The 26,630-nt window shown below is 46.3% G+C and overlaps 1 protein-coding gene across 3 annotated transcripts in view; it reads right to left on the reverse strand.

Annotated features, from left to right (window-relative positions):
- Positions 1-26,630, reverse strand: part of KrT95D (phosphofurin acidic cluster sorting protein KrT95D) — a 63,823-nt gene that overhangs the window by 12,222 nt on the left and 24,971 nt on the right. For 2 of the 3 annotated variants that reach the window (XM_065428252.1, XM_065428241.1), the window contains exons 9-17: positions 25,316-25,339; positions 25,176-25,241; positions 22,852-23,206; positions 16,806-16,986; positions 12,171-12,213; positions 9,647-9,689; positions 5,017-5,140; positions 3,382-3,502; positions 1,960-2,038 (exon numbers count right to left, since the gene is read on the reverse strand). In XM_065428252.1, coding sequence (XP_065284324.1) covers positions 1,960-2,038; positions 3,382-3,502; positions 5,017-5,140; positions 9,647-9,689; positions 12,171-12,213; positions 16,806-16,986; positions 22,852-23,206; positions 25,176-25,241; positions 25,316-25,339 — 1,036 coding nt within the window. The remainder of the gene's footprint in view (positions 1-1,959; positions 2,039-3,381; positions 3,503-5,016; positions 5,141-9,646; positions 9,690-12,170; positions 12,214-16,805; positions 16,987-22,851; positions 23,207-25,175; positions 25,242-25,315; positions 25,340-26,630) is intronic. The other variant, XM_065428247.1, reaches the window with a different exon arrangement.

The following is a 26,630-nucleotide window of genomic DNA, read 5'->3' on the forward strand; positions in this document are numbered from 1 at the left end:
AGATCCGCAATTGAAAATCTAAAGCACAACTTTGGAAATGTCAATGCACCTTTCACATCAAGAGCTTATGAGATTTATACCCATAAAGTTTCGCAATTGATATCCATGCGCTCCATAGATTCCGTGGCCTCAGTGAGATGCCGCGGCGAGCCCGCTCACCATCAAAGCGCCCTTGAAACTTTGTGCTCCGATGGGACTGCTTGGCGTTATGCGACTCCCGGTGTATGGGCTTTGCCACGAAATCCAGCCCGAGTTTGCAATCTTCACGGTTAAATGTCTTTTCGAGCGTCAAAAAGACATTCTAGACAAAATCCAGAGTGATTTCCGCCGCCGGGGGTCGCTTTGGTCGGCGGTGCATGGACAGCACGAAAAAATTTCGGGGGGGGGCTGAAGCCCCATAAGCCCCCCCCCTGGCTACGCCCCTGGTGATGGCGTAACTATCACCACTCCCCGGTTGGGTGGCGGGAGATTTGAATTGTGATAAGTGTACTCAAACTCTTCCGAAGCAATTTTCTCTTAAGTCTTTCCTTGGCACAAAACAAGTGTTGGGACCCTATAACGTAAAACTATGTCAACATGTTTCTGTTCCGATTTCCTGACGTCAAATTTGCGTAACCGCCAATGCAAGCATCAGGCGTTCACCCGCAGGGTTGTGCGAACAGACCAATCAAACGCTCTCCTCGTTCATAGGAGGTCACTTTTGTTGGCTTGAAAAATGAATAACATTGCCTATGCGGAGCGGCTTGTCTTATCTAATTGGCTGACAAGAGGCAAGGTGTACGCTCAAGTGGAGAGGGATTTGATAGGGACGAGCCACTGCACTGAAAATCGATAACTGGATGAAGAGGGTGGTGCCGGTGTCCGCATTCGTCTGCTTTCCCCAACTTAGCTTATGGTGGCTGGTTGAAAATCGCGGCGACATCGCTTAAGAATGACGCTGAAATACTCGGCAAAGAACAGTTGGCAGAACGAGGTCGTCAAGGCGCCGAAAGTGCTCAAAAACGTTACATGCCCACCTAAGAAGTTTTATTAAACGCAAACAAACCCATGCTTCCGGCATGTGCGAGTAGCCAGTGCCTGAGCAATCGGTGGCAGCCATTTTTTATTCCTTTCGGAACGGGGCAGCCTGCGGCTATTCAGAAGAAAATTCAGCTTTGTTTGGCATATTAATGCATCTTTAACACATACACGTCACTTTGACACTTTTGCGGTTTGACGAGTTTTTGCGCTTTTGTGACACCTTGTAACAAGCAGGTGAAGTGGGTGCAGCCTGAAAACGTTTGACCAATAGCCGAGGGCTAATGGCAAAAAGGCGTAGAAGCAGAAATAACTTTTTTTTTGTTAAGTCAAATCATTCATAATCAGTGTGTACACATCATATGACATGGGGAGCTATCCCGGTTTTCGTGACGTCGCGTGACAGACAGGTGAAGTGGCGGTGGTCCAAAAAGGTTTTTGACCAATCACGGAGGGCTGATTGCAGAATCGTAATAGAAAAGTTTGGAGTAGTTTTACATTATAGCGCCTATGGAAAGTTTCATGAAAGGCATTTAAACAGTCCACGTCAACTTAGTATTTGCCTTTAGTGTCTCTTAAGGGTTTTACATAAGGGTCCCATTCGTTTGCGGCTACAAAGCATGGTAGATTGCACATGTAATTTATAATCGTGCACACCAAATGCATCTTCTACATCAAACAGAATCTTCAAATTTTGTTTATCTTCTTTGAACTTTCTTGTCAAAGTTTAGTTTGCTCCGGACTGTACAGTGTGCACTGAAACTATGTAGAGCACCCCTGGTCTGTGTTGTTATGCCCATTACAACTTGATGTAGGCGCGCATCATTAACGAAGTGAGCATAACAACAGCAATTGTTTTCATGTGACCAAAGTACACCTTTTAAAAGGTGCAAGAACTTTCCAGCCGGCCACGTGGACAAAGAGGAAGAAGCGAGGACTCACTCTTTTGCTTCTTTTCTCTTGTGACATAGCTCAAACTGAGGCAGGGGCCAAGCATCTCGGACACTGCCAGCCGCCACACCTGCATTTAGAGGGATCCACATGATGGCCTCAGGTGGCGCGTGCAGCACCACAACAATCAAAGCTGACCAACAGAGAACCGAGACAAAAGCTAAGGCAGGTGGGTACTAGAAATTGAACACTCCTTCCTGACCTCTCAAGGCAATCTTTGAATCCTGAAAATACCCTGCTTTCTACTGAACCATTTCATGGAAGCTGTAGAAATGTGCTGCATTTTTGCACACACAAGCTACACTGATATAAAACAGAGCACCTCTAATGACAATCTTTAGAGAAAAGAAAGCAAGCGCGAACAACCATGCACGAATATACAAACTGTCGAGAAAAGTAACCCAGCACAATACTCGGCAGACACCATTTTTTTGTTGTTTCAATTGTCATTCCTCTCGCTATTACTCTCTGTCAAAGTATGATGCAACTTCACCGCACCATAAAATGCATTTCGTCATCATCATCATCATCATCTTCAATTTTATGTTTAACTACAGGACGAAGGAGTCTCCAGCAGTCTCAAATTACCCTCGTGCCTATGCCAGCAAATTTAATAATCAGCACACAACCTAATCATTTACTGTCCCCGACTACATTTTCTTTCTGTCGGCCCCTCATTCCATCCTCTAAAGAACAATCGGCTAACTGCCTTACGAAACACATAACCTGCACAACTCCACTTCTGTTAAATGTCAACTTGTCTACTTGTTTTTACTCTCCAACAGCATTTATTCGCACATTTTTAGTTCAACTCAGGCTTCACTGTAATGTGAATGGTGTCTCCAGGCACAGCTTCATGGCAGAGATAAATTTGTCTTTAGGTAAGGCAATACTGTTGCACACTTTATGCCTCAGCAAAGCAGAGCTTTAAGGCAAAATCTATGTGCAATCCTCTATCGAACCTTGCACTTAAAGTTCTTGAGCTGCGCACAGAATCAACACAGCAACGAGACCATTACAGCAACAAGTCATGCAACAAGGCACAGAATGAGATTGTTAACAACGTTAACCAATGCTAACAGTTTTCGTTAAATTTACATCCCTCAATATTACAAAACTGCATTGCCACATGATGGGCAAATAAATACAGAAGCAAACTCCCCAATTTCATTTACTATTCCAGGTATTGTTCTATGCTCAACTTTACTTAACTTGCAAAGTACCGCTAAAGTAAACTCGCACAGTACCAGCCAAGTGTTCTAACTAGTCACCATGGTCATAGCTAAGTAAACTCACACAGGACTAGTGAAGTACTCTGACTAGCCATCACAGTGTCAGCTAAAGTAGGTGCCAACACGCTGCACTTGAAAGAGAACATTCTCCGTATAAATTTTTTGTTAGCAGGTTCTTCACCTGCAGTGACCGGAAGGCGCCCTTGAGGGAGAAACGACAGGGTTCGGCGCCTCCTTTTCGCTGCAGGGTCCAGTAGTCCAGCTGGAGTTCCATGGCCTCACATGGACTCCACGTGCCACCCCTGCACATATAGCACATAGCCGTTCTTTTTTCACTACACAAGGTCGGAAGACTGGAGGTTGCATTATTGGCTGATCAAGGAAATTAAATGTCACTGAAGTTGTTGTTTGTTCACCCTTGAAAAAAAACACCGTCATCATTTACTGACATAATTATAAGCTGATAAGGGCAATCGTTCAGGCATTCTATATTTGCAAAAAAAATTACAACCATTCCACTCTGAAGATGGAATGGCAGTGAAAGCTGATGACAGTCAAAGTTCTCAAATGATCAGCAAAGTACTTTCACTGCCATTCCATCTTCACAGAGTGGAACGGTTGCCAGGGCTAATGAATGTCATTTTCGTTTAGCATCGCAAAAACGTTCTTCGTTGGTAGTCGTGGCGTGCCGGTGCCGTTCACATTCTTGTTGCTGTTCCATCCGGCACTCCTCATAGACATGTTGTTCTTCGGGTGTACAAACTATACGTGTCCGCCCCATCGATAATGCAGCTGTTTTCAGCGCCACTACCTCTCCAGCTTATATACTGCAATAACCTTGACATCATGCTATTGTTCACGGCGTAAGTTCTAATCTGTTGCTCATTCTTACATCTGCACTGCTGCACTGCACCCGTATGGGCTTGTTCAAAATCGCCAAGTCTGCTTTTGCTGCCGAATGGCGAAAAAGCAATGGAAGGTTGGTCATATCCAGCTTTCACGGTAAAAAAAAGAAATCTTGCAACGGTCAACCATCACTGTCCATATCTCAAAAAACAATCGACGTTTCTGGGATATTAAAGCCCACACCACACGTATGCTTGCGGATGCACACAAGCTTGCATCCGCACGCCCACGCATGCGCAGACGGTGCGGCATGGCTCATATGCATAGAAAAGTGGCGTCATCTCGGGGAACAGCTCCTCTCTGTTATTGCGCGCTTGGGCTGCCTCGCGTCGGCATGCCTGGCTATGCAGCTACGGTGCTGAACATTCAACTCTCAGAGAAGCAGATTTATATCTACAAGAAAGTGCTTCTTCTTTCCTTTTTATGCTGACCTCACAGCTATAAATATATAACAATTACATTTACGGATATCGAAGCATTTTGAAACGCTGTCGATAACAAAGTACGAAGTGACGTCTGCCAAGGTGGCTGTGAGCCCAGTGCGCGCGTGCTGTCGCGCGCCTTTGTGGATGCAAACCACCATTCCTCGCGAGACGCGAGCTTGCGCACATCCGCAAGCGTGCGTGTGGTCTCAGCTTAAGGCTTTCTAAAGATGTGTCAGTATTCTTTTAAACGAATGCAACAGATGGTGTGGTTGAGGGTCCTTGAATACCTTTGACGAATGCTTGATGCAGGAGCACTTTCCGCACTCCCCTCCATCGGAAGGCCCCTGATGAAATATTAAAACTAACCTACAACCTCGCCAGGCCACGCTACACATAGTTTAAGCTTACTTTCAGCTAAGCCCTTTTGAATACACTCAAGAATTCTCTAAGGGAACAAACAAACTAATAATGACAGGCTGACTGACCCTGATGCAGAGCTGGCCATTTGAGCAGCAGCGGCCACACCGGTTCCCCCTATGCTGGGTGATGACGGCGGTGTTGTGCTCTCGGCAGCTGGGGGAGAACTGCCCAGGCATTCCTCCACATCCACTGCAAATGAAAAGCACGTCATCAGACGTGGCCAAATTTGAACATAAATACAGCATTGCTGGATGCTTTTTTTTTGTCATCTGAACTACTCTACTGTACTTACTCGCTTAATGATTGCACTTTCTGTCAAAAAAATTGCCGCAAATTCAGGGGTGCGATCATTACGTGCGTTAAATTTTTTGGGAAAAGAAACATTTTTTTCATCCGACATTTGCTGCGAGATGACAACAAGTCAAAGAACAGGCGGCTGCCACAGTAACAGTGCGAGACACTAAAACAAAAATGGCGGTCGGTGGAGCAAGCTGAACGTGCTGAGCGTGATTATTTTTCTTTTTGTGAGTACATTACACACACTGAAACAGTTTCTTCCGTATCAGTAATGAATAATGTCGTTAATATAGCACTGCGTATCACCCTCAGACCAATGGATTAACGGAACGTCTGAACAAAACGCTGGCTGATATGCTCTCCATGTATATCGACGTATAGCACAAGACGTGGGACGAGATATTACCTTACGTGACCTTCGCGTATAACACTGCTGTACAGGAGACTACGCAGTATATGCCGTTCGAGCTTGTATATGGACGTCACGTCATGTCCACACTTGACGCCATGCTACCTCTGGCTGATAATAGCCCGACCAGCGAACACGTAGAAGAGTTCGTACAAAGAGCTGAAGAAGCCCGCCAGCTTGCTCGGCATCGTATCCGGAGCCAACAGCATGCCGACACCCTTCGGTACAATCAGGGTCGACGCGACGTCCATTACAATACCAGCGCTTTCGTGTGGGTCTGGATGCCCGTCCGTCGCCGTGGACTCTGGGAAAAGTTGCTCTGCTGGTATTTTTGTCCCTACAAGGTTACACGCTGCCTCAGTGACATTACCTATTAGGTCGTCCCCTGCAGTTCTGACCCCGGTTCGCCCCGTCGTCGTCCTCGCGCTGAAGTTGTTCATGTAGCGTGCATGAAACCTTACTATGCGCGTACGTGAACGCCGAGATGCACCTGCGGAGCTCCATTTGTTGTCGCCGCTGAAATAACTTTCTCACGCGACCGAGACGGTCGCTTTTCGCATGAGGGGCAATTGACACAATGCTGTGGGGCTCCCGCACCATGGAAGACGACGAAGCGCGTACGCTTCACGCTCTTCTTCTGGCCCGCCATTAAAGAGAAGCGTATATTTTGTAAGACTCGTCTTCAATCTATGTTACAATATTGTCAAGTTTGTGACCATAATGTAGCCATGTCCACTTTGAGGAGACAGAAACAGACATGGGTGTGCTTGGCTGCCAGTGACATAGAAACACATGGCAGGTATGCTGCGGAAATTGCGGCATTTGTCTTCACTACTATCCTAATACGGCACGGTTCCGCTAAGGGTGGGCGAATATCTTAGCTGTGGTACAAGCATCAGCGTATGAATAGGCTACACTTCATGGCTACTATTGTTGCCTGTTGCGATTTGTTGCAGGCCCACGAGTGCAGACGAGAAGAATCGAAAGGCGCCTTTTTTGTTGTACACAATCATTATAAAGCCTACAAATAATAAAGTCAAGGCAAGTTCGAAAGGCGCCTTTTTTGTTGTACACAACCATTATAAAGCCTACAAATAATAAAGTCAAGGCAAGTTCGAAAGGCGCCTTTTTTGTTGTACACAACCATTATAAAGCCTACAAATAATAAAGTCAAGGCAAGTTTGGTTGTAGATTTTTTTATTTCATGGAAGTGTGAAAAGTGATGAAAGGAATAAAATGGGGCATCTGCTTAAGAATGTTTAGTGCATGCAGACCGCTAGGTATGTCTTGAAGAGTCGTTCGCATAGCATTAGACAGCATTCAACAGATGGTAAACATGATCATCATTAGCTAGACTCGGCACACGACATATCACTGCGGCAAGTTCGGGGTGCGATCATTACACAGGAAAGAAAAGAAATCAAATTATGATGACAAAATTCAGGGGTGCAATCAATACGCGAGTGCGATCATTATGCAAACAAGCACGGCATATAGTTGGCATCACAAGATGCAAGTGATGTTTCATCAACAATGGTTCTGGTCCATACTGTCTTCTATGAGTGCTCTATTGTCTGATAGCGACATGTACTTTGTAGTTAGCTCTTGTTTATCCCATGTCCTTGAAATTCTCTTTCGTAGAACAAACTAGATTTCCCGTTCATTACAGGTTTAAGTGGGGGAAATTTCATTTGTCCAACAATGAGCAGAGACATCGTTCTTGCTTGAAAATCTTCAGATTTAAAATAGCAATCTTTGGCAGAAGAAAACTGCTTTTATGTTCATGTGAAAAACAAGTGCAATTTTCACTGATACTAGAAACCAGCATTTGCTCCTGAAGCGGTGTCCGTCTCTCACAATTGAGTCATCACCGCAGCTCATCTACCCTATTTTTGCATGTATAACCCGCACCAAAATAAAAATTTAAGTAAGGTTTGGGTGGCTCTCACCTGCTCAGGTGCTGTGTGCAAATCGTGCACGCCAAAATAATGCATAAAAAATTGGGGTAGGCTAATAGTCCAAGTTTTGAATACAAATAGAATATTGCACATTAACTACTCACATTCATATTCAATGTTTCTGAATCTAGAAGCTAACCAAATATTTCACAAATGCCAACTGTTAAAACCCAGTTACACACCTCTGTCAGCTGAACAAAGTACTGCAAAATATCACAAGTCGAACGACAAATGCTTACAAGGCAATGAAGTAACAAAATCAAGCTTTGTTTTCAGTATTGCAGGAGAAGTGGACATGATGCCCTGTGATTTTTTGCTTGTAACTTGTCATTTTGTGTTTTTGGCAGTCTAGTCATGCAGCCGTTTTATCTTTCAATTACAGCCAGTGATGTTTTCATTGAACCGGGCCCTATCACATGTGTCTATGGCACTGAAGTCCTTCAGCAGGTTGCTTTTCTTTTTCCACAACTTCTTATCTCTTCTTTTGGCAAACAGTTATAATAGCATTCTCGGAAAATTAGTCATACAGCAAACATTCATTCTTGAAAGCTTGTTTGTAATAAAGTTCAAAAGATGTAGAAAGATATCGGTGCAATATCTTTTTAATCACAATTAGTGGTCTTATTTGAAAGTGATCTTACTGATATGTCTTACTGATCGGCCTAACTATCTGATCTTAAGAAAGCTAAGATCAGATACGCAAGAACTGATAGGTAGCTCATTTTTAGTCAGTACAAGCATGGTGCCCAATTATACCAAAACAAATATTCCTGCTATAAATATAGGCATCTGTGTTTTACTCGATGGGAAAGGAAGTGGAAATGCTCCCAATTTCAATTTTGCAACTGGTTTCCAGCTGCAATCTTTCCTTGCAGCCTTGTGTGTTCATGTACAGGTCATGCAAGAGGTGCAGCTCTCCATGTAGATTCACATTAACGTTGCTCATGCAGTCTGTGAAGATGAAACGAAAGGCCACTTTCCAATCGATAGTAAATTAATAGTACTGACTCCGGCGACCTTTCTGTACAAGCAACTCTTTATTTCATTCATAAAGGGAAAGAAACGAGAAGAAACTCTTACGCAGATTAGCCGTTTAACTGCCATATATTACATCATGTCCAAGAGGCTCGATTCTGCCTCCCTAAAAAAATTCACTCAATTGGCTACAATTAAGTTTATGCGACCTGATAACAATAACTGAAAAAAAAAAAACTGGTTTCAGAACAAAGGACATGTCCACGTATTTCCCACATAGGGCCTGTTGGTGAATCATGCAGTGTAAAAACTTAAGACTTTGAGAATCCGCCAACATCAGCAGCCTTTATTACTGGCCCTACCCCTACGAGTCCTTTTTGAACTCCAAACATGTTCTCCCCCCCTCAGTTGTGAGATTTCAGTGTGCCCAACTGAAATCTGTATTCAGACAAAGTGTTTTATAATGTCCTACTCTGTGACGATACGATGCTAATTGTGCGCTTAAGCACATTGTGGAATGAAGAAAGGAGCTTTTCACTATCTCCAATTATTTACATGCCGTAGTTTCAAGGGCATAAATCTCGCAAGAGCTCTCCAAGGCCATGTAGGCCACAGCACGCCAGAGCGCAGTCGTGAAAGCTGTGACGTGTCCACCAACATGTTCGCCTGGACTGGCCAATCGGAGCATCACACGCTTCTCACGTGATGATTGCATAAGGCTGTTGATTGGTTGGCGCTGTGTTGGACGAGGTGATGTTGCGCGTGATCTTGTAACTGAAGTGAAGCCGGCTCCCAGAAAGAAGTGCAATAGTACAACGTTTCGTGGGCAAGCCTCACTTTCAGGCAGAGGCTTCGCAAGAAAAAGTGGCCCACTTACGGGCTGGCTGTCATGAAATGGATCGCCACCTGCCCCGGGCCGGTGAGATGGCCTATGCGGGCCGGGTATGGCTCACAGGCCTCACTTTGGGATTGCCTGGTCTAGTCTGACAGGTGTCCCAAAGCCATCCCAAAAAAAGCCCAAGCTATTACAAATGGCTCAAAGTCAAATGCACTCACCTGACGATGCCCCTCCTCCTTCGGTGACACCGATCCTGACGTCCTGCAATCAAAGGCCACAAAGCATCACACTGTCAGAACAAGGGCATGACAATGAAAAAAAAATAATAAGACCATGCAGAAAGTAACCTTGAACAACTGGCTGATTGACCGATTGAGTAGGAAAAAATCATACGGGGAACTGAACGGCTAAATTTTTCGCTAGTTGCAACGAAGTGAAGCCGAAAGGCAACGAAGCCAGGGAAAGCATAAGAGAAATTAACTGTCTTTAGAGCACAGCTCTGTGGTGTCCGTTCCCGCGTTGCGTATCGCCGTAGTGCCTTGCCGTAACCAGCTCCGTAGCTGGGACCAGTGCGCTGCTCTAGCTGCACGTGCTCCTGGCGCCATCTCTTGCGCATGGCGTGAGCCTTGCTCTCTTCGCTCCTCCTCCAGAGCCGGATCATGTGTTCTCGCTTATCCTCTCACCCCTTTCCACCACGCAGCGCTGTTGCGGTGACTCTTGCCGCTACCGTCCACTCTGCCCTCGCCATCCCTTCGCCCACTGTTACGGCGCTGCCGCGCTGCCAGCGACGAGCGCTCCTTGCCGCCTCGCGAGTGATCCACGGCTGTCCGCTTCTCCGTTGTGTCTGTCGCCTCTCTGTTTGCGGGGCGCATTCTTCAGTGGCATTTATCGCCTCTGGCGGTGCTTTGCCTGGCTACCCTTCTCCCACCTCCACTTTTGCACTATACCTCCCCTTACTTGGTGCACTGCTGCGGCGGTGACTTGAAAGACACTTATAGTGCTTCATCCCCTTACTTCTACTTCCCAGCCCAACCTTGTGCGACCAGACTGAAGCCTGTCTGTGAATGAATGAGTGTGTGACCTCTACTCAATACCCCTGTTGTCCACCTGTTTCCTCAACCCACCTCAAAAGAAAAATTAATAACTGCTAATCTACACCCCCCTTCCCCCTTCTGCAGCAGTGGCCCACTATAAGATGGCGCGATGGTACATCACCGGAGCACCGGCTCGATAATGCTGAATCACGGTGTGTGCTGCCCAATCCCAAACGCAGAACCACTTCCATTCGGCACTGTGTGTTCTGTATGCGGTTGCCTGTTGTATTGAACTAAGGGAGCAGCTGCACTCAAAAATTGCGCTACCAAAAAGCTTAATTGTTGGCCAATTTTTTTTATTTTGACCCAAAACGTCTTTAATATAGGTCTGAGGGGGTTGCTTGCCAAGACCGCAGGTAACAAGAACATTTGATACCATTATCGCTTATAGCTCTACAATCGTACTACTCATGCACCTTTGGTAACATGTAGAGGAAAGAAGCCAACACTCAGTCGTGCATGTGGCGCAACCTGATGGTGCCATTGTCGTGCCACGCTTGGCGCAATCGGAGCTGAAGTAGGCTCTTGCTTGGCGTTCAGAGAGTCCTAGCTCGACAGTACATTTGTCCTTCCAACTAGAAGCGGTCGCGTTTGGGAGAGCACATGCTGCCATAGTAGGTATATTTTTTATCAAACTCGAGCGGATGCGCATCAGCAGTTATAGGGACTACAAGTGAGCCCTTTATCGCATAAATTATATGTTTGCTCGGCTACGGCCCCTCTCTGCTGAAGATGTAGGGCCGAGAAATGGTACGAAGAGAGTCAGGTAGCAAAACAGAAGGATGTCCAGGACTCCTGACCACAGCGGAACATGTCCATCTCCATAGGAAGGGCACGCGCAGGAGAAGTCTTGGGTGCTACCAGTGGGAGGGGCGGGGGGGGGGGGGTCACTTCGACAACCTAGTGCCAAAACACCCTCTGCAAAACATGCAAAACAAGCGAGCCCACTACGAATAGGGAGTGAGCATGGCTGAAAAATTATGCCATAAGACCTCCACTAGCAGTAACATGGACAAGTGGCCTTTGAAATGCAAGAATAAATGTAACTTGTTCATTTGGTTACATCATTTCCGTACTCTAGTGACTATGCACCCCCTGAAGCACACATAAAAGGTTTCCCGGATCCCACTGCAGCTGCTTCCCCGATACAGCCTAACCGTCATTTTATTTTATGTGTAAAAATACAGTTGACACCCATTAATTCAACTAATGAAGTGTGTCCTGACAGTCGGGGTGTAATAAATCCTGCGGGCCTTTTCTGGTCCATGCACTTTTTGTTGTGCGAGTGAAAGATTGCGGGCAGAGTTCTTGCTCTGCATGCTCTGTGAGTATGGAGCGAAATGCCTGATGTAGTTTTGTACTGCTTTAGACCAGGTGACACAGTGATAGCCCCACAATTTCTGTCGTTCCATAATTCATGGGGAAACGATGCTTGCTGCGAGTGGGAGGGCCTTAAGGCAGAGATTTTCAAATTGAAATTTGGAATTAGAATGTGAGCCGAGAGCTCGTGTTATTTTTGTGTCTGCATATAACCATATTTGGCCTTGTAATCTCGGTTACAGAGATAAACTGAGAACAGTAGGATGGCCGCGTCGTGGCCCCTCTAACTTCATAAAGAGCGAGATAAGCAGAGCAGGCGTATGCTTACACTAATGAAGGGCACAAACACCTGGCTGGATTCCTCTTCTGAGCTGAAAGGAGAACAAGAATCGATTAGGCTTGGCTAATGCAATATCAGATAGGTTAACACAAGTGAATAAACTACACAATATCACAGTGAATAAACTAAACCCCAATTACCTTGAGAGTGTGAAAAGAATGAAAAAATTCAGGTGACCAGAGTTCCAAAATGAACAACCTCTCAGCGCATCGGCCATGCACCACAAATTCTGAACTTTAAATTTCAGCAATTGCAAAGCTGCTGTCCATGCACAAAGGCGTTTGACACAACACCGCATGTACTGATATACCGTCAATATCCGATTTTTTTACTCTCTAAGGACAGTGAAAACGTAAAAAAAATACACTAATCCATGTCTCTGACTGCTTTCAAGGGCAAAAATTGCAACCCCTTTGCACTCTTTGTATGCTTCACTGCAATACGCTGCATATAGCTGACCGCATAACACCGCTGTGTTGCGTGCGGAAAGCGTAATTCCGGAGACCAGCCTTATGCAACGCTCAAGACCCTTGATATGCTTTCCGCACTTTGACGCCATCAGCAAGGACGATGAAGGTGGAGTTGGCAACATAATGGGGAATTCTTTAAATGAAAACCACGGCACCTATCCATGGTTTTAACAACCGCAGCTTGCTAAATGTGATCGGAGCGTGCAGGAAGCAGAGGTAAACAGTTAAATGAGTGGAACGCAATCGGCAGTCAGCTGGAGGAATGTGGTCGGGAGGGGCAAAAGCTTCCCCACCACAACAGTTTTCTTAGAACAGCTCTGCCATCGCCCTATTTTGATTTTTTTTTTCATGAAACCCAGTTATAGAAATTATCGGTTATAAAAACGAAATCTTTATTGCACTTGAGTATTGTTATATGTGGGTTTGACTGAATTGCCAAATGGGCACTTGGACAGTAGTCGGCATCGGAGGAATTGCCGCTCAGCTAACTTGCAGCAGAGCAACCGGCGCCCGCCCATAGCGTAATCGAACAGTGTATGTGGGCGCATGCACGCAAGAAAACTTGATGGCCGTGTGCCTGTGAGAAAAAGCAAATAAGTCGCAGCAATCTTTCGTCCCCTCGCCAATGAGGGGTAATCAGTTTTCTCAAGTCTCAAAAAAAAGAAATGCAGGCATGGCAGCATCGTTCATATAAAGCAGCATCGTTAGCATACATTACTAGTGCCTGCCTGTGAACAGATGTAATCGCTACCCTGTGAGCAACAAATGTGCCAACACCATGCAGTGACACTTTGAGTAACCAGAAACCCGACAGGCATCAGTTTTTATGAGCGCAATGAAGGGAAACAGGCCGCAAGACGAAACGAAAGTTAATTGCCATGAGCAGACGCATATGTGTGAGCAGTCACTGAGATTCCAGTGTAAGGAAGTTGTCAAATGAAAACAAAGTGGCTACAGAGTGAAAAAAAATTAAAAATTCCTTGTATCCACACAAGGTGGCAGCGCTTGCCGGGCAACACAGAGTTGAAAAATTGGCGCATCTTTCGAACATACAGAGGGTCCCGTAAGTATATACATGTATCATCGACCATTTGGGACTTGTTTGCAGCACCGTATATTTACATCTTTGACCGTCAAAGGGCTAATGCCATTTCAGACTTGCAGTCACGGCAAAACTTCAAAAATACCAGAGGGTGAGGGGTTTCAGGGTCTGACATTTCGGATGTCATTTATACTGGCTCTATGAGGTACGTGGCAGTGCCTCAAAGGCGTATGAATTATCGGGCATGTTAAAAAATATTGTGCTTCCGAAAAATTGGTTCTTGACTGCATCTCTCTTAGGCACAGAATAACAAATGACCAAACTTCGTGCTTCTACTTTTCTGAAACTTCACAACTCCTGGCAAATTTCGTAAAGATTCCATGTCATAAGTGAAAATTGTGCTTCCTATAGTCATCACAAGAATGTAGCTTTCTCTCCAATGCAACAGATCTCATTGAAATCGGTCTAGGGCGTTATCTCATAAAAGGATTTCTGCATTTTAAATGTGCATGCTTGAACAGGTGGGATCAGAGTTGGCTCAGAGCTAAACGTTCCTCTTAAAGGGCAGCTGATAAGGTTTTAGAATTGGAAGAGTTACGGTGGTTTCGAAGGCTGCCACAGTATAATTCAACTCCTGCAGTTATTTTCTCGATTGTGCATGCAGCAGCGCTGCAATCGGCGTTAAAAATTTTCGTTGAAGCTCCCCCCACTAGCAAGCCAAGCGTAGCGGCGAAAGACGGGGCACGAGGATGCTGTCAATACAGGGGTCACGTGAGCGCTGTATTCGAATCACGCATCCCGCCGACACCTAAGATGACAACACGATCGTCTTCACTATCAGAGCCCGTCAACCAAAGCATGGCATTTCCCACAGACGCTGCAGCTTGTTTTTGATAAATAAAACGAGTAGCGGCGACTTTTGGCGCGTAAGCCAAGGGTAGCGGCGAAAGACGGGGCGCGAGGATGAGGTAAAAATTGGAGGACGCTTAAGATTCGCCTTTAAGAGCGGAATGCGACAGCGTTCCTGTCGACCCGCCAAGGGGTATAAGACAATGCACTACGGCGCAGCGATCACTTACGAGGCGCCCCGCATCGGACTTTGCACCCACCAATCACGCGGTGAGCGTCGAGCAACGCAGCATTCGGCGCGGCAACGAAACGTGCGCCTGAGCAAGCGGAACGAACCAAAGAACTCGGTGTCTCGGAGGGGGAAACGATGTATGCCAGCCAAACGTCGTCATCGGCACGGGCAGAGAGATAGACAGATAGTGATCTAAAGAAAGGAAGGACGCATGATTTTGCAACCCGTGAGGGAGCACGGCGAAGCGTCGTCAGGGGAGAGGGAGTCCGGGCCGCGACGCGCCTCGCACCGGTCCCCGCACAGCCCCAATGCCTGCGTGGCACGCCACCTGTCAGGGCAGTGCCGTACATTGAGAGGAGGGTGTCTTCTGTGTTTGCCACCCGATGGCTCTGCGTGTGCGGAAAGCGCAGAAGAAATGTAGTGGAAACGCACTTTGCTACTCGTGTAACTGCGATTTCTGTAAGTTACATGTTCATAATTACCGATATACACCGCAGCATAACTTTCTACGACTCGTTTCTAAGGCAACACCGCATTCACTAGAGGCGCTTTTGTACCGCTTTGAAGCATCGAACTCGTGGCTGAGTGGTAGCGTCTCCGTCTCACACTCTGCAGACACTGGTTCGATTCCCACCCTGCCCACCTTGCAAGTTATTTTTTATTCATGAAGTGCCTCCTGGGATTTATGGCTCACGGCCAACGCCATCGACGACACCGGCTTTTCTGCGACACGAGCTCCTTAACGCTGTCGCGTTAATACAGGGGTCACGTGAGCACTCTATTCGAGTCACACATCCCACCGACACCTAAGATGACATCACGGTCATCAGAGCCATTAGAGCCCGTCAACCAAAGCATGGCATTTCCCACAGACGCTGCGGCTTGTTTTTGATAAATAAAACGAGTAGCGGTGACTTTTGGCCTGTTAAACTATGATTTTCATATTCAAGGAGTGAAAAACTAAGAATGCGCTGAAAGTTCACTTTTTTGAAAAGTGCTTCAGCTACCCTTTAACAGGAGGTTCACTGTATGTGATGGCTCCCTTACTATAGGTCTGCTGCAGTACAAATGAAGACATCAATCTTGTATATTTTTCATAACTTTTCCCACCTTCCTTTCTTTAGATTTCTCTACACTACAGACATCAACACGCAGCAGAGAAGTTATGTGGGCAAATGTATGCAAGCAAATGGCTCTGCTTTTGAATGTCCCATCTCTTTCAGCAAAGAAAATATGTTGACCTACTAGCCAACCTGTGAAGGTTAACATTCATAAAAGTCGCATGGCCATGACAACGGAACGGAGGGAGGAGATAGCATGCATTCTTTTTAATGCTTACCCCAACTGCAGGATTTTAGTGAGATACACCCATGATTTATTACCGATCATTTACATTTAGATGAACCACACGAGCAGCGACAAGCTCTTTAATGCAAAGAGCGACAAGCAGCACTCCCATTTTTTAGATTAGCAACTTTTTCAACAACTTTGCTGTTGCCAGTTTCACTTGCACCAGGAACTCGGCTTAAGGGACTTGCTTGTGGACTCGTGCCAAGCTGGTGGCGGTATATATGGTGACAGTCACTGTACACCACCACCAGCTTGGCATGAATCTCTTTGGACATGCATCCCTGGAAATGCAGAAAGCAGATTGCTGCCCGTGTTTCAACCAATTCTTCCAATGAACACTGTCTATTTTTGTTTCGATGCCCTTGCAGCGTTCAGCAGTACATGAATAGAATTTTTATATTCTGCTAAACCTTCAGAGACGTGCGCCTATCTTGACGCCTATCATGTACATGTGCTCCAAATTTGTGGTATTAATAGAATGAACTCTATGAATGCTCCTTGCACTTGTCAGGCATTCCTTAACTATTAGAGGACTTCCAACAAAAGGTTCAGAAACTGAGCAGCGAAATGTCTTTGCACACAAATTCCTTTTCCGTAAAACTCAATGCAACATCCATGAAATGGTATAACAAGTCCAAATTCATAAACTCTGGAAAATTCAAGAGCTGGCAGGTACGCACCTGTTCTGCGGCCGGTGGTTGATCATGGCTTCGGCTATGGGCAGCTGGAGTGTTGCGTGAGCCGAGGACAGGTAGTCAGCTGCCCGTTGCTCAGCCTCGTCCAGCCAGCCTTCCGAGAATTGGGAGGCGTAGCAGTTGTCCACAGCGCACAGGTGCCGTAGCAAGGGCCCACTTGCCGTACCTGCAAGCCAACCAGTGTCGTGTTCGAATGGACCACGTTACAGCTGTAAGGAGCTAGCTAGAGTTGCGTGCTGGTTCCGCGTGCATCGGCATTAGTCGAGCACTGTCGCGTTGAACTCCAAAGTTCAGCGTGGAAGCCCGCTCAACATGTGCATGGCCTGTGCTGCCTCGCTAGGGGTGTTACTGACGAACAGGCTTGCATGACCAGCCAAACTGCATCGCAGCCGACAAGGTGACAAGTGAAGGAACAAACAAACGGCCAAAACAAAACTCTCTCGCTTTATTTCATGCTGCACTTAAAGTACCTTGCTCGGCCGTACATGTGACGTTGGCACCCGACGTAACTAGACAGGTTTAGCGAGCTCACTTAGCACCACCTGGTTAAGAAGGCACATACTTAATCATCCCATGCTGAATTCAATGCTGCTCAGATTGACCAACAGTTGAATTAGTGTTCATCATATTCACTCCTTCCACAAAGGCTGCAGTATTTGAGACAGAACCGTTGACCGCGCTGCACTGTGAAAAACTAGGATCGTCTGATTGTTGTGTCACTATTGGGGGACACACATATGAATATTTCTCGTGCACTCTCTTGTTTTCAGAGGAATTTAACATGAACATGAGTATCAGAACCAACTTCTTGCTTCTGTAACTTCTTGCTTTCTGCTTTCTTCCTTCTTGCTTTCTGTAAAATTATTTCGCACCTAATTAGTATGGTGTTTGCACGAGCTGTTCAAAATAAATGAAAGTATGTTGACAACAGGAAAGCGTAACTAACAAAAGTGCTGGCACAAAAGGCAGTCTTGCCACCTGTTGCCAGGTAGAAACATCATTGCTACAGACATTTCTCTGTGTAGCAAATATTATGCAGTCCGATCTCATCAAATGCTCTTTTTAAGGAGGCAAGTCTCATTTATGGAATCAATGAATATTATCTGAGCCTGATTATAGTTGTATTGATGGAGAACGAAACCATGCAGATTATTTTGACGTTTGTCAGCCTGCCACCGGCAAGCATGAGCAGTGGCTTTCCCACATAACAAAATTTTTCGAGACAGGCAACTTTTTTCCCCAAAGCAACATACACATACAGCAACATCAGACAGTGTAAAGCTACTTGTATGGCTATTGAGCAACCACTGCTGCTAATATTTAAGCTAATACATAGCACCTGAAAATCTAACCAAACATGGACAATGCATCATTCATAATTAAGGGTCTTTAAATCTTTACTTTGCTATCCAAGAACTTTCAATAGCTTCAGAGACCATATGAACCCTCAAGTGACAGCACAAACATTCGTCAGATGTCCAAACGAAATGCTGCTGAGCTTAGCTAAAAAATTATATTTAAGCACTTAAAAGGTCTCGAAATCATGATTTCTTGCTATTCAAGGGTTTTTGAAGACCATCTGAATCCTTAACAGCTTTGATGCAATGGAAAACGAATTTGATGTGACACGAAGGAGAGGAAATACAATATACGGGCTTCCGTAGAACCCTCGATTTCAATATGTGACGATGTGTATGAATATTCCGCTAAACACTGTTGTGATACAACGATGACGTGAACAAAAATCAGTGTGACAAGTGGGAAGTGACATCGTCACTGACCATACGACGTGAAAATTTTTCTCAACACTGATGCGACAGAAAACAAACATGACGCAACATGTAGGAGATAACACTGCCGCTGAACTTACGACATGGACGTCCGACTCGGCATCAATGTGGTGAAAAATTTTCGAATCCCACACGTTGTGGGAATCAGTTTTGCGGACTTTTTGTTGGTGTTGGTGCAGAATGCCGTTCATGTTTGCAAGTAGAGCAAATGATGTAGTTGACCCGTTTTTATCAGGAAGTGCCTCGCTCAACTTAGAAACTTGTGGTGCTCCAACACTGCAGACATGTTTGACTAAAACCAGAGCCGGCTTCACGCACTACACACTGAACCAAGCTTGTCTGGCACAGCGTTTCTCAGAGTACTTGTATGTACCTGTAAACAACATGGTCCAGCTCCGCTGCTCTCTCACCAGTGCCATCAAAGCTGCTGTGGTTTTGCATTTCTAGGCCAAACATTCACCGCATTCACCGACGCTCATCACCCCTTGAGATCTGAATCAATGGTGCATGCACTAGCCCTTAAAAAAATCAATAGCCAGAACAGCACTGTGGCTCCATCTATGGTGGTTTAGTGACATAATAGAGGCTAGACTAGTGGATACTGTCCTAATGGATACTGTAGTAGTGGGCTTATGTCTACATGGCAAGGCAGCAGTGAAAACACCCAAAGCCAGCAGCGAAAACACCCACAGGGAAAGAAACCTTCAGTTTCAAAACCAATGTGACATTTCAAAATCAGTTTGACGTGGCACACGAGGCTCAAAGTGATGCGACAAAATGGTGATGTGATAGAAAACCAATATAGCAGGTGACACGACCACTGGCTATACGACATGACATGCAGCTGAACATTGATGTGATACAATGGAAATGTGCTGGAAAGCTAACGTGACATGACATGACACGCATGAGGTGCTTCCCTTCCACATGACAATGTGACGTTAACATGGTCATAAATACAGCCAACGTCCAATTTTCCAGACCCTTAATATTCAAAACGTACCTGATAATTCGGACTCCTTCGCAGCACCGTCCCATACCCCATGAAGCCAATGCTTAAAAACACGTCTGAACTTTCGGGTGCCCAAACCTTTCGCTGTCCAATTTTCCAGGCTTTTTACCCCTAACCTCTGAAGTGGCAGCACTCATCGCCATTTGGTTATCTCGCAGCCTCGAACCATACCCTTGCATGCTGATCCACTAGACGTAGCCAGCAGTAGTACTGTGGCCCTCGTATTGTATCGAAACCTCCAATGAGCGCTCTCGCACGCCAATCTGTTGGCAGCTGTAGCAAGCCGTAGCTATGGCCATAGCCATTTGTGTTTATCCACATGTTGTTTGGTTAGCTTTGTGATAGGTCGCGTGATCATGTTGTCCTGCTGTGCTCTCTCTTCAACATTTGCTAAGAAGCTTCCCGCTGTTTGTGCTGTGCTTTTCATCGAGCGGATATGCCGCTCACAGAGGTGGTGCAGACTACGCCTTCGTCATTTTCGTCCATAGCTTCGAAGTGCACAAGGCCCTATCACAGGCTGACGATGAAAAAGAAAGCTGCTACATTAAACAAGTTGAAAGCAGCTGGTCACAAGCCAACATGGGCAAAGAGTTTGAAATTTCAAAGCCAATGGTTTCGGACTTCATGAAAAACAAGTTGAAGATCGTGGAAGTGGCCGGAAAGTCAACTGGGGCTCAAAAAAAGAAAGGAATGCAAGTCAGGGTGTTTACCCAAAGCTTGAGGAAGCGTTACTTGTGTAAATACCATGATCATAAAGTGAATCCCGGTCTCTGGTTACATAGTGAACCAAAAGGCAGAGGCTTTCGCGCTTCAAGTGAATGTTGAGGACTTCATGTTCAGCGATGAGTGGCTCAAGAATTTCTAGAATTGTAATGAGCTATCCAATTGGCTGCCCAAGGCACGTCATTGATAATTTTTCCATCTTTATGGCGTAGAAATGTTGTCCTTAATAGCTGGAACGTTAGTTAATTTGTTTCAATAAAGAAAGAAAATGAAAGAAAGAATGTACAAGGACAACTTATCAAAGATTTCCAGCACACAGCAAATGTCATCTGTTTTTGTTATAACGTGCTACGTGCTGACGAGAGCTCAGTGGTCAATGTTGGTCTTCATCTTTCATTTCACATGCACCATGGTTCACCGTTGTTCAATTGTGGGCTGCAAACATAGCAAGTGGCAACATGTCAAGCTGCGACATCATGTCCCACTGAAAGGCAGCAGACAAGTGGAGTGGCTGCAGCACATCGGAGTGTCGATATCCCATCGGTGCAAGGGTATGCACATTTGTGCCCGTTACCTTACGATGGAGGGTTACTACTACAATAGTGTTTCGCATGTCCTGTATTCAGATAAGCGCAAGCAGCCTGGGTCTGGGTGTTTCGTGGGATGAGCAGATGCGCAAACATGAATGGTCTGCACAGTGCAACCACCTGGTGGAGCAGAGCTCAACCAAACACACAACTAACATAGCAGTAACGAAGTGTATTCTACTTTGCTGCTGGTGGAAATTTTGGGCAGGAGCTTAACCACGAACACATATTTTTGAATGCTTAAAATGTTTTACACTTTGTTAGAGCAATAGTAGCTCTTTGTTTCGCTGGTTAAACTCTGCACCACCAGGTAGCTGGACTGTGTAGACTGATCAGGCTACTCACATACGTCTACGCTAAGGCTTCATTGTCACAGAAATAGTAGTATGGAGAAGCTTTAGTATATGCCTCCACCCATCCGTCCGAACGCCCAGCTTGCCCGTGGTTACCGGAATACAGGACATGCTCGGTGCTGTGACCGAGTGCTTTGAAGGCACGCTACTTCGATAGCTCTCGCTTGGGATCGAGTGCCAGTCAGCTGGCGGAGAGGCTGGACAGGCTTTGCACGTTGGCTTCAAGAGAACTAACTAGAAGTAGACGACACGATGCCCCATCGTGATGCAGAGCCAGTAAAGGCATACCTGCACTGCTATAGAGGAGGGTAACTTATAACCGTCCGCAGCTCTCTTAATATGAGACACTTCACACAAATTGTGGTGCAAACGATTTACTGTAGCTGTACTCTACGCATTACAAAATTTGTCCGACTGTTTCAGGGATCCTTAAAGGTGGCTGCCTTACCTCTTCAGTACGAGGCCAACAAAAAGGCCTGGATAGCACAGCAGTTACTCAAAGTGCACATTCGCATGTTGGGCAGAAGATTCGAACAGCAGAATCGAAAAGTTATGATGTTTGTAGTCAACCGTACTGCGCATAGCCACATCAAACACCTAAAAGATCTACAGATGGAATTTCTGCTGCTGAACACCACAGCAATCCTGCAGCCGATGGATCAAGGCGTGATCCGCAACCTGAAGCTTCTGTACAGGTCATGCATGCTCAGCTGTACGGTGCTGTGCTCAGACAGCAGTAAAAGTTACACTGTCCACCTTACGTCTGCCGTCGGCAAGCTTGCAAACTCTTGGAAGGCGGTTAAACAAGAGATGCTTTGCAACTTCATCTGCCACGCGGGCTTCACGCTTGGCACTGAGATGGCTGTCTTGCCCGGAAAGAATGACGTGTGATCAATTTCCTTTCAGGGGTTTTGTCTTCAACGACCAGCATGCCGCTGGCATTTTGATTCCAACTGGGACAACTTTTGAAGGGTTGACTGATGCGGACATAGATCTTGAACTCTGTGCAAAAGTTAATCAAAGATGAAATGGTCTGTCAAAGAGTGGTGGATTCGGGCGACTCTGACATTGAAGAGCCAACGTTTGCACAGCCATCAGTGTACAGCGATGATGTGGCTGAAATCGAAGCAAACATCATCATGTGCAGGCGGAACACAATGCAAAAGAGGATCAACGATTTGTTCACCCCACTAAGGCAGTAACAGGCAGTGTTGAGCCAGCTTAAGATAGCTTCAACTACACTGATGGCACCTAGTGTCACACTTTTAAAGATGTTCATGAACTGCTTTTTTCAGAGACACTTAACGCATTGGCAGAGTTGCGCAAGTCTAATATTCTGTGCTTGACCCTCTCTATCCAAGAAATAGATAAGGAATGGTGCGTTTTCTGCATGCATTCGTTTTTTCAGACTGCCCAATTTTTTCTGAAATTTTCGTGGTCCCTTGGGAGTACGAAAATCAGACACTGGCTTGAATAAATAAATGAATGTTGACCAACATTGATGTGGCTGCGCTAACGTAACGGAAAAAGACCATGTGACCTGTGAGAAATGACGACAGCACTGACCAGAGGAGGTTGCCGGCATGGGGAAGAACCGCAGGTAGGCCTGCCACTCGGGCGGCTTAGCCGATAGCTGCTCGACGTAGAGGCGCACCAGTGCCGACAGGAAGGCCTCCGAACCGAGGACTCCCACGCGCACCGTGCCGGGGGGCCTCGCATTGCAGTGGCAGAACTTCTGCAGCCGCCCGACGAGGGCGCCGAAGGCGGCGCGCAGGTCGGCACCGCCCAGGATCAGCACGGGCAGTGAAGGCAGCGGCCGCGGCAGTGGCGCTTCGGCCAGTATGAGCTTCTCGGGTAGCGCCGACTCTTCGGGCGGCAGGAGGCGTGACAACTGTTCCAGGACCCGCTGCACCCCAGCCGCCTGATTGACGCACACAAGCAACCCCGGGCACCATGAGCACAAAAGACGTCTCTCCCTTGAACAGGGAAAACACGGGGAAGGTGGAAATTCAAAAGGACGAGCAAAATGAGAATGAGGTAAAAGCGGGAGCCAATGTTTCGACAAGTGGACTTCAGGAAGACAAGTCCACATGTTGAAGCGTTGGCTTTTCCCTTTTACCTCGTTCTCATTTTGCTCGTCCTCCCTTGAACACTTCTTTAACAACACCAGTTCTGAAAGTCTGCATCAAACTCCACACAGATGACTAAGCAAGCAATATGCAAATGGCATGGAATCAAGAAGAGGACGAGAGTCAAGGCTCATACACAATACACACACGAGCAGCCTGTACAGTGGAGCCTCGTTGATGTGATCTACACGAGAACCGGAAAACGAAAAGTATCATCCAAAATCGTATTATCCAAAGCAAGCTCAAAAATAAGTATGAAAATAGGCGTAATCGGCAACAAACTCAATAGCAAAGATTTTTGGGGAGTTGAGTGATACTGCTCCGCATAACACGTCATGCAGAGCAGCGTCACTCAATGCCAACCAAACTGCAGTCAACAAACTTTTGTTTAGCAACGTTGAAATAGCTCGTCAGTTTGTGCTGAACTTTCCTCTTGTTGATGCCCGTAATAAAGTTCTTCTGGAAGTTAAAAAAAGAAGCTGCCATTACCTTACTCGACTCGGCAGCGACTCACCGCCAGTCGTCATGGCCACACAGCCTCAGCATCGTTTTACCACCGGCTGCATGCCATGTGTGATGTTCCTCCAGCGTGCCTAGGGCTTAGCACTTTGTTTGTGGGTTGTTGGAATGTTATTTAAGCTTGTACACTGGAATATGAAGCTAAGAGTTTAAGAAATACCAGTAAAAGCCCACTTCTGCAGTCATATTATTCAATTTCAGGTGAAAATGCGATCGCAATAACCCCATGAAAGAACATTGCTCCTATGGCATGTTGGCTGGGAAGAGAAGAAGAAACACATTATCCAGAAAAATGTGTTATGCAGAATCACATCAACAAGGTTCCACTATATACTTAAGAGTAAATATACAGTTGCCGACTGATTTTTCGGACTCCAAAAATTGGGACATGCTCGATTATTCGGTCTGCTTCGTGGCACCGCCATTCTCCCCATAGACCATAATGTATAACAACTGCCGAAAGTTTGGACGCCTTGCACCCTCTCATCTGATTTTTCGGATACACCTTGAGCCAACTCAATCGAGAGCACGATGCACCGACTCTGACCGGTGCACGATTCGACTTGCTGAATGCTATTTTTGTGTTGAATGGAGCCTCCATGCTGCCCCACGAAGTGGCACTGCTGCAAATCCCCGCTCATCATCATCGTTTCTTCCTGGTTCGTGGCCACAGCAGTTCCGGTATCAGCTTAGTAAGCCACGTCAAGACAATCCAGCAGCTCATTTGTTTCTTATCTCACTTTCTGTTCTACTCATGGAGGAAGGAAACAAAATAGGAGAGGCCCTAACATTTATTTCTTTAGGCCAGATGTGAAAGCTGTGCTACCTTGGTGGGCCACACTTGCCACCCTTTCTAAAAACCCTTTCTGCTATGCCCTTTCCCGAGGGCCCATGGTTCGCCTCGCAGCGCTGGCGCACCGCGCAAACGAGCTTGCATTGCAGGGATTTCAGGATGCAGAGTGAAAGCAAAAGCTATGCGAACACACGCTGCCAGAGTGGCATGCGGCAGTTCCAAGCATTATGCAAACATGGATGTGAGAACACAGTGAATGCCACTTGCATTCATTCACCTGACTAGGCGACCAAGATACGGTTTCTAAGGCAATGTTGCTGTTTGTGCCACCAGCCCCAGTGCTGCAAGAGCGAGTCCTAACCAGACCAGTCTGGTTCCCATAGCTGTCATGGTTATTACTACTGCAGCCCGTGAATTGTGTGTGGAAAGAAAAACAGAACGCTTCTCACATCTTCCCGGGGTGTGGGTGGTGGCGGCACTGCCTCCTGGGTGGGTGGGCTCTCCTCGTCCGTGTCCTGTCAGTCAAAGACAAGCTCAGTGAAAGGGAGCCCTCCCCCTACAGTGTAGCCCCCACCAGGACAACACTCACCTGTATGCTGTCCGAGTCCTGACCCTGCACAAGGAAAGACCAAGTGATGAAAGAATCAAGGCACCCGTTATAATATCCACTACGCTTTAATGGTCTAGCACACTTGCAAAAACACTGATTCCAGACTGCAGACAGCAGTTTACACAACTGGTACTACCGGCAACATGTGGCTGTTGAACAAAACAAAGGAACAAAGTAAAAGTTCCCTTAAAACCACTCTAAAAGAAAGTGTCAACCAAGTGTATATGCTAAAGAAGAAAAGGTCGAGGTACATGGTTGTTCAAATGATTTGATGATTAAATGTTGATTATATATGTCTATTCTATCTCTGTTTCATGTTTATTATTCCTTTAATTTGTACCTTAATCATATCATATTTCATGCCCAATTACTATGATGCCCATCTGGTTACCTTGGCAGTCCTGCAACATAGGAGACGCTGGTTGTATTGTTCAAAAGTCTCAACAGTCACGCACCTGCGATACGTGACTCTTTTCCTAGGGACCCCAAATGCTGCTTGACATCCTGCGGCTCCTGGTGGGCACCACGCATTTGGGCAAGATGAACCTTGCGAGCTACGACCCTCTTCACGGTGCGGCCGGCATGTGCTTATGTGCACAGGCAATCTCATTGGCCCGACAAACACGCGCAGCCAGAGTGCGCTTGCCTTTTCTCTTTTCAGTGTCAACAGCTGTCTTTCGATGTAGCGGCATGTTGCCATTTCAAATCTTTCACGGACAACTTAAGGTCTGTCATTTTCAGCTTGCCAGGCAGTGGCTGGCGAAGTTGGATACATCATGCCAGCAACACCAGAATTGCCAAAGATTTGCCCCCTCTATAAACTGGTGCAATGAACACCCCACAGCAGCATGGTGAAATAGAACGCGCACAGCGAGCAAGCGCTTCTTCGTTTGAAGAAAGCAAAAAGTCGGCACGCTCTCCTTAGTGCAACCAATCTGTAGGCCAGCATGCTGCAAGCCAGCCAAGCTAGCGCACGATGCACTCTAAACTAGCTGCTTTGGCGAGAGATAGAACGTGCTGGAGGGGCCGTGCCGCCGAAGTGTGCCGAACATAGCTGGTCACGCTCACTGCGCCAGATGCTGGACTATGAGCGTTCACTTTGCACCGGCATAGGGGAACTGCTCCACATGCGGCGAACATCTGCGCTACGCGGGAGCATAACTTTCTCGTCACACACTCTCAGATACCACACTGCAATAGGACTTCTAGGGTGGTTGCTAGGGCTAGTTAGTAATTCATGATAAAAACGACGTGCAGCACAAAGGACAAGGACTGCGGCAGACGACCTACACTG

This window comes from Dermacentor albipictus, chromosome 10 (assembly GCF_038994185.2).
Source record: "Dermacentor albipictus isolate Rhodes 1998 colony chromosome 10, USDA_Dalb.pri_finalv2, whole genome shotgun sequence".
Classification (NCBI taxonomy): Eukaryota; Metazoa; Arthropoda; class Arachnida; order Ixodida; family Ixodidae; genus Dermacentor; species Dermacentor albipictus.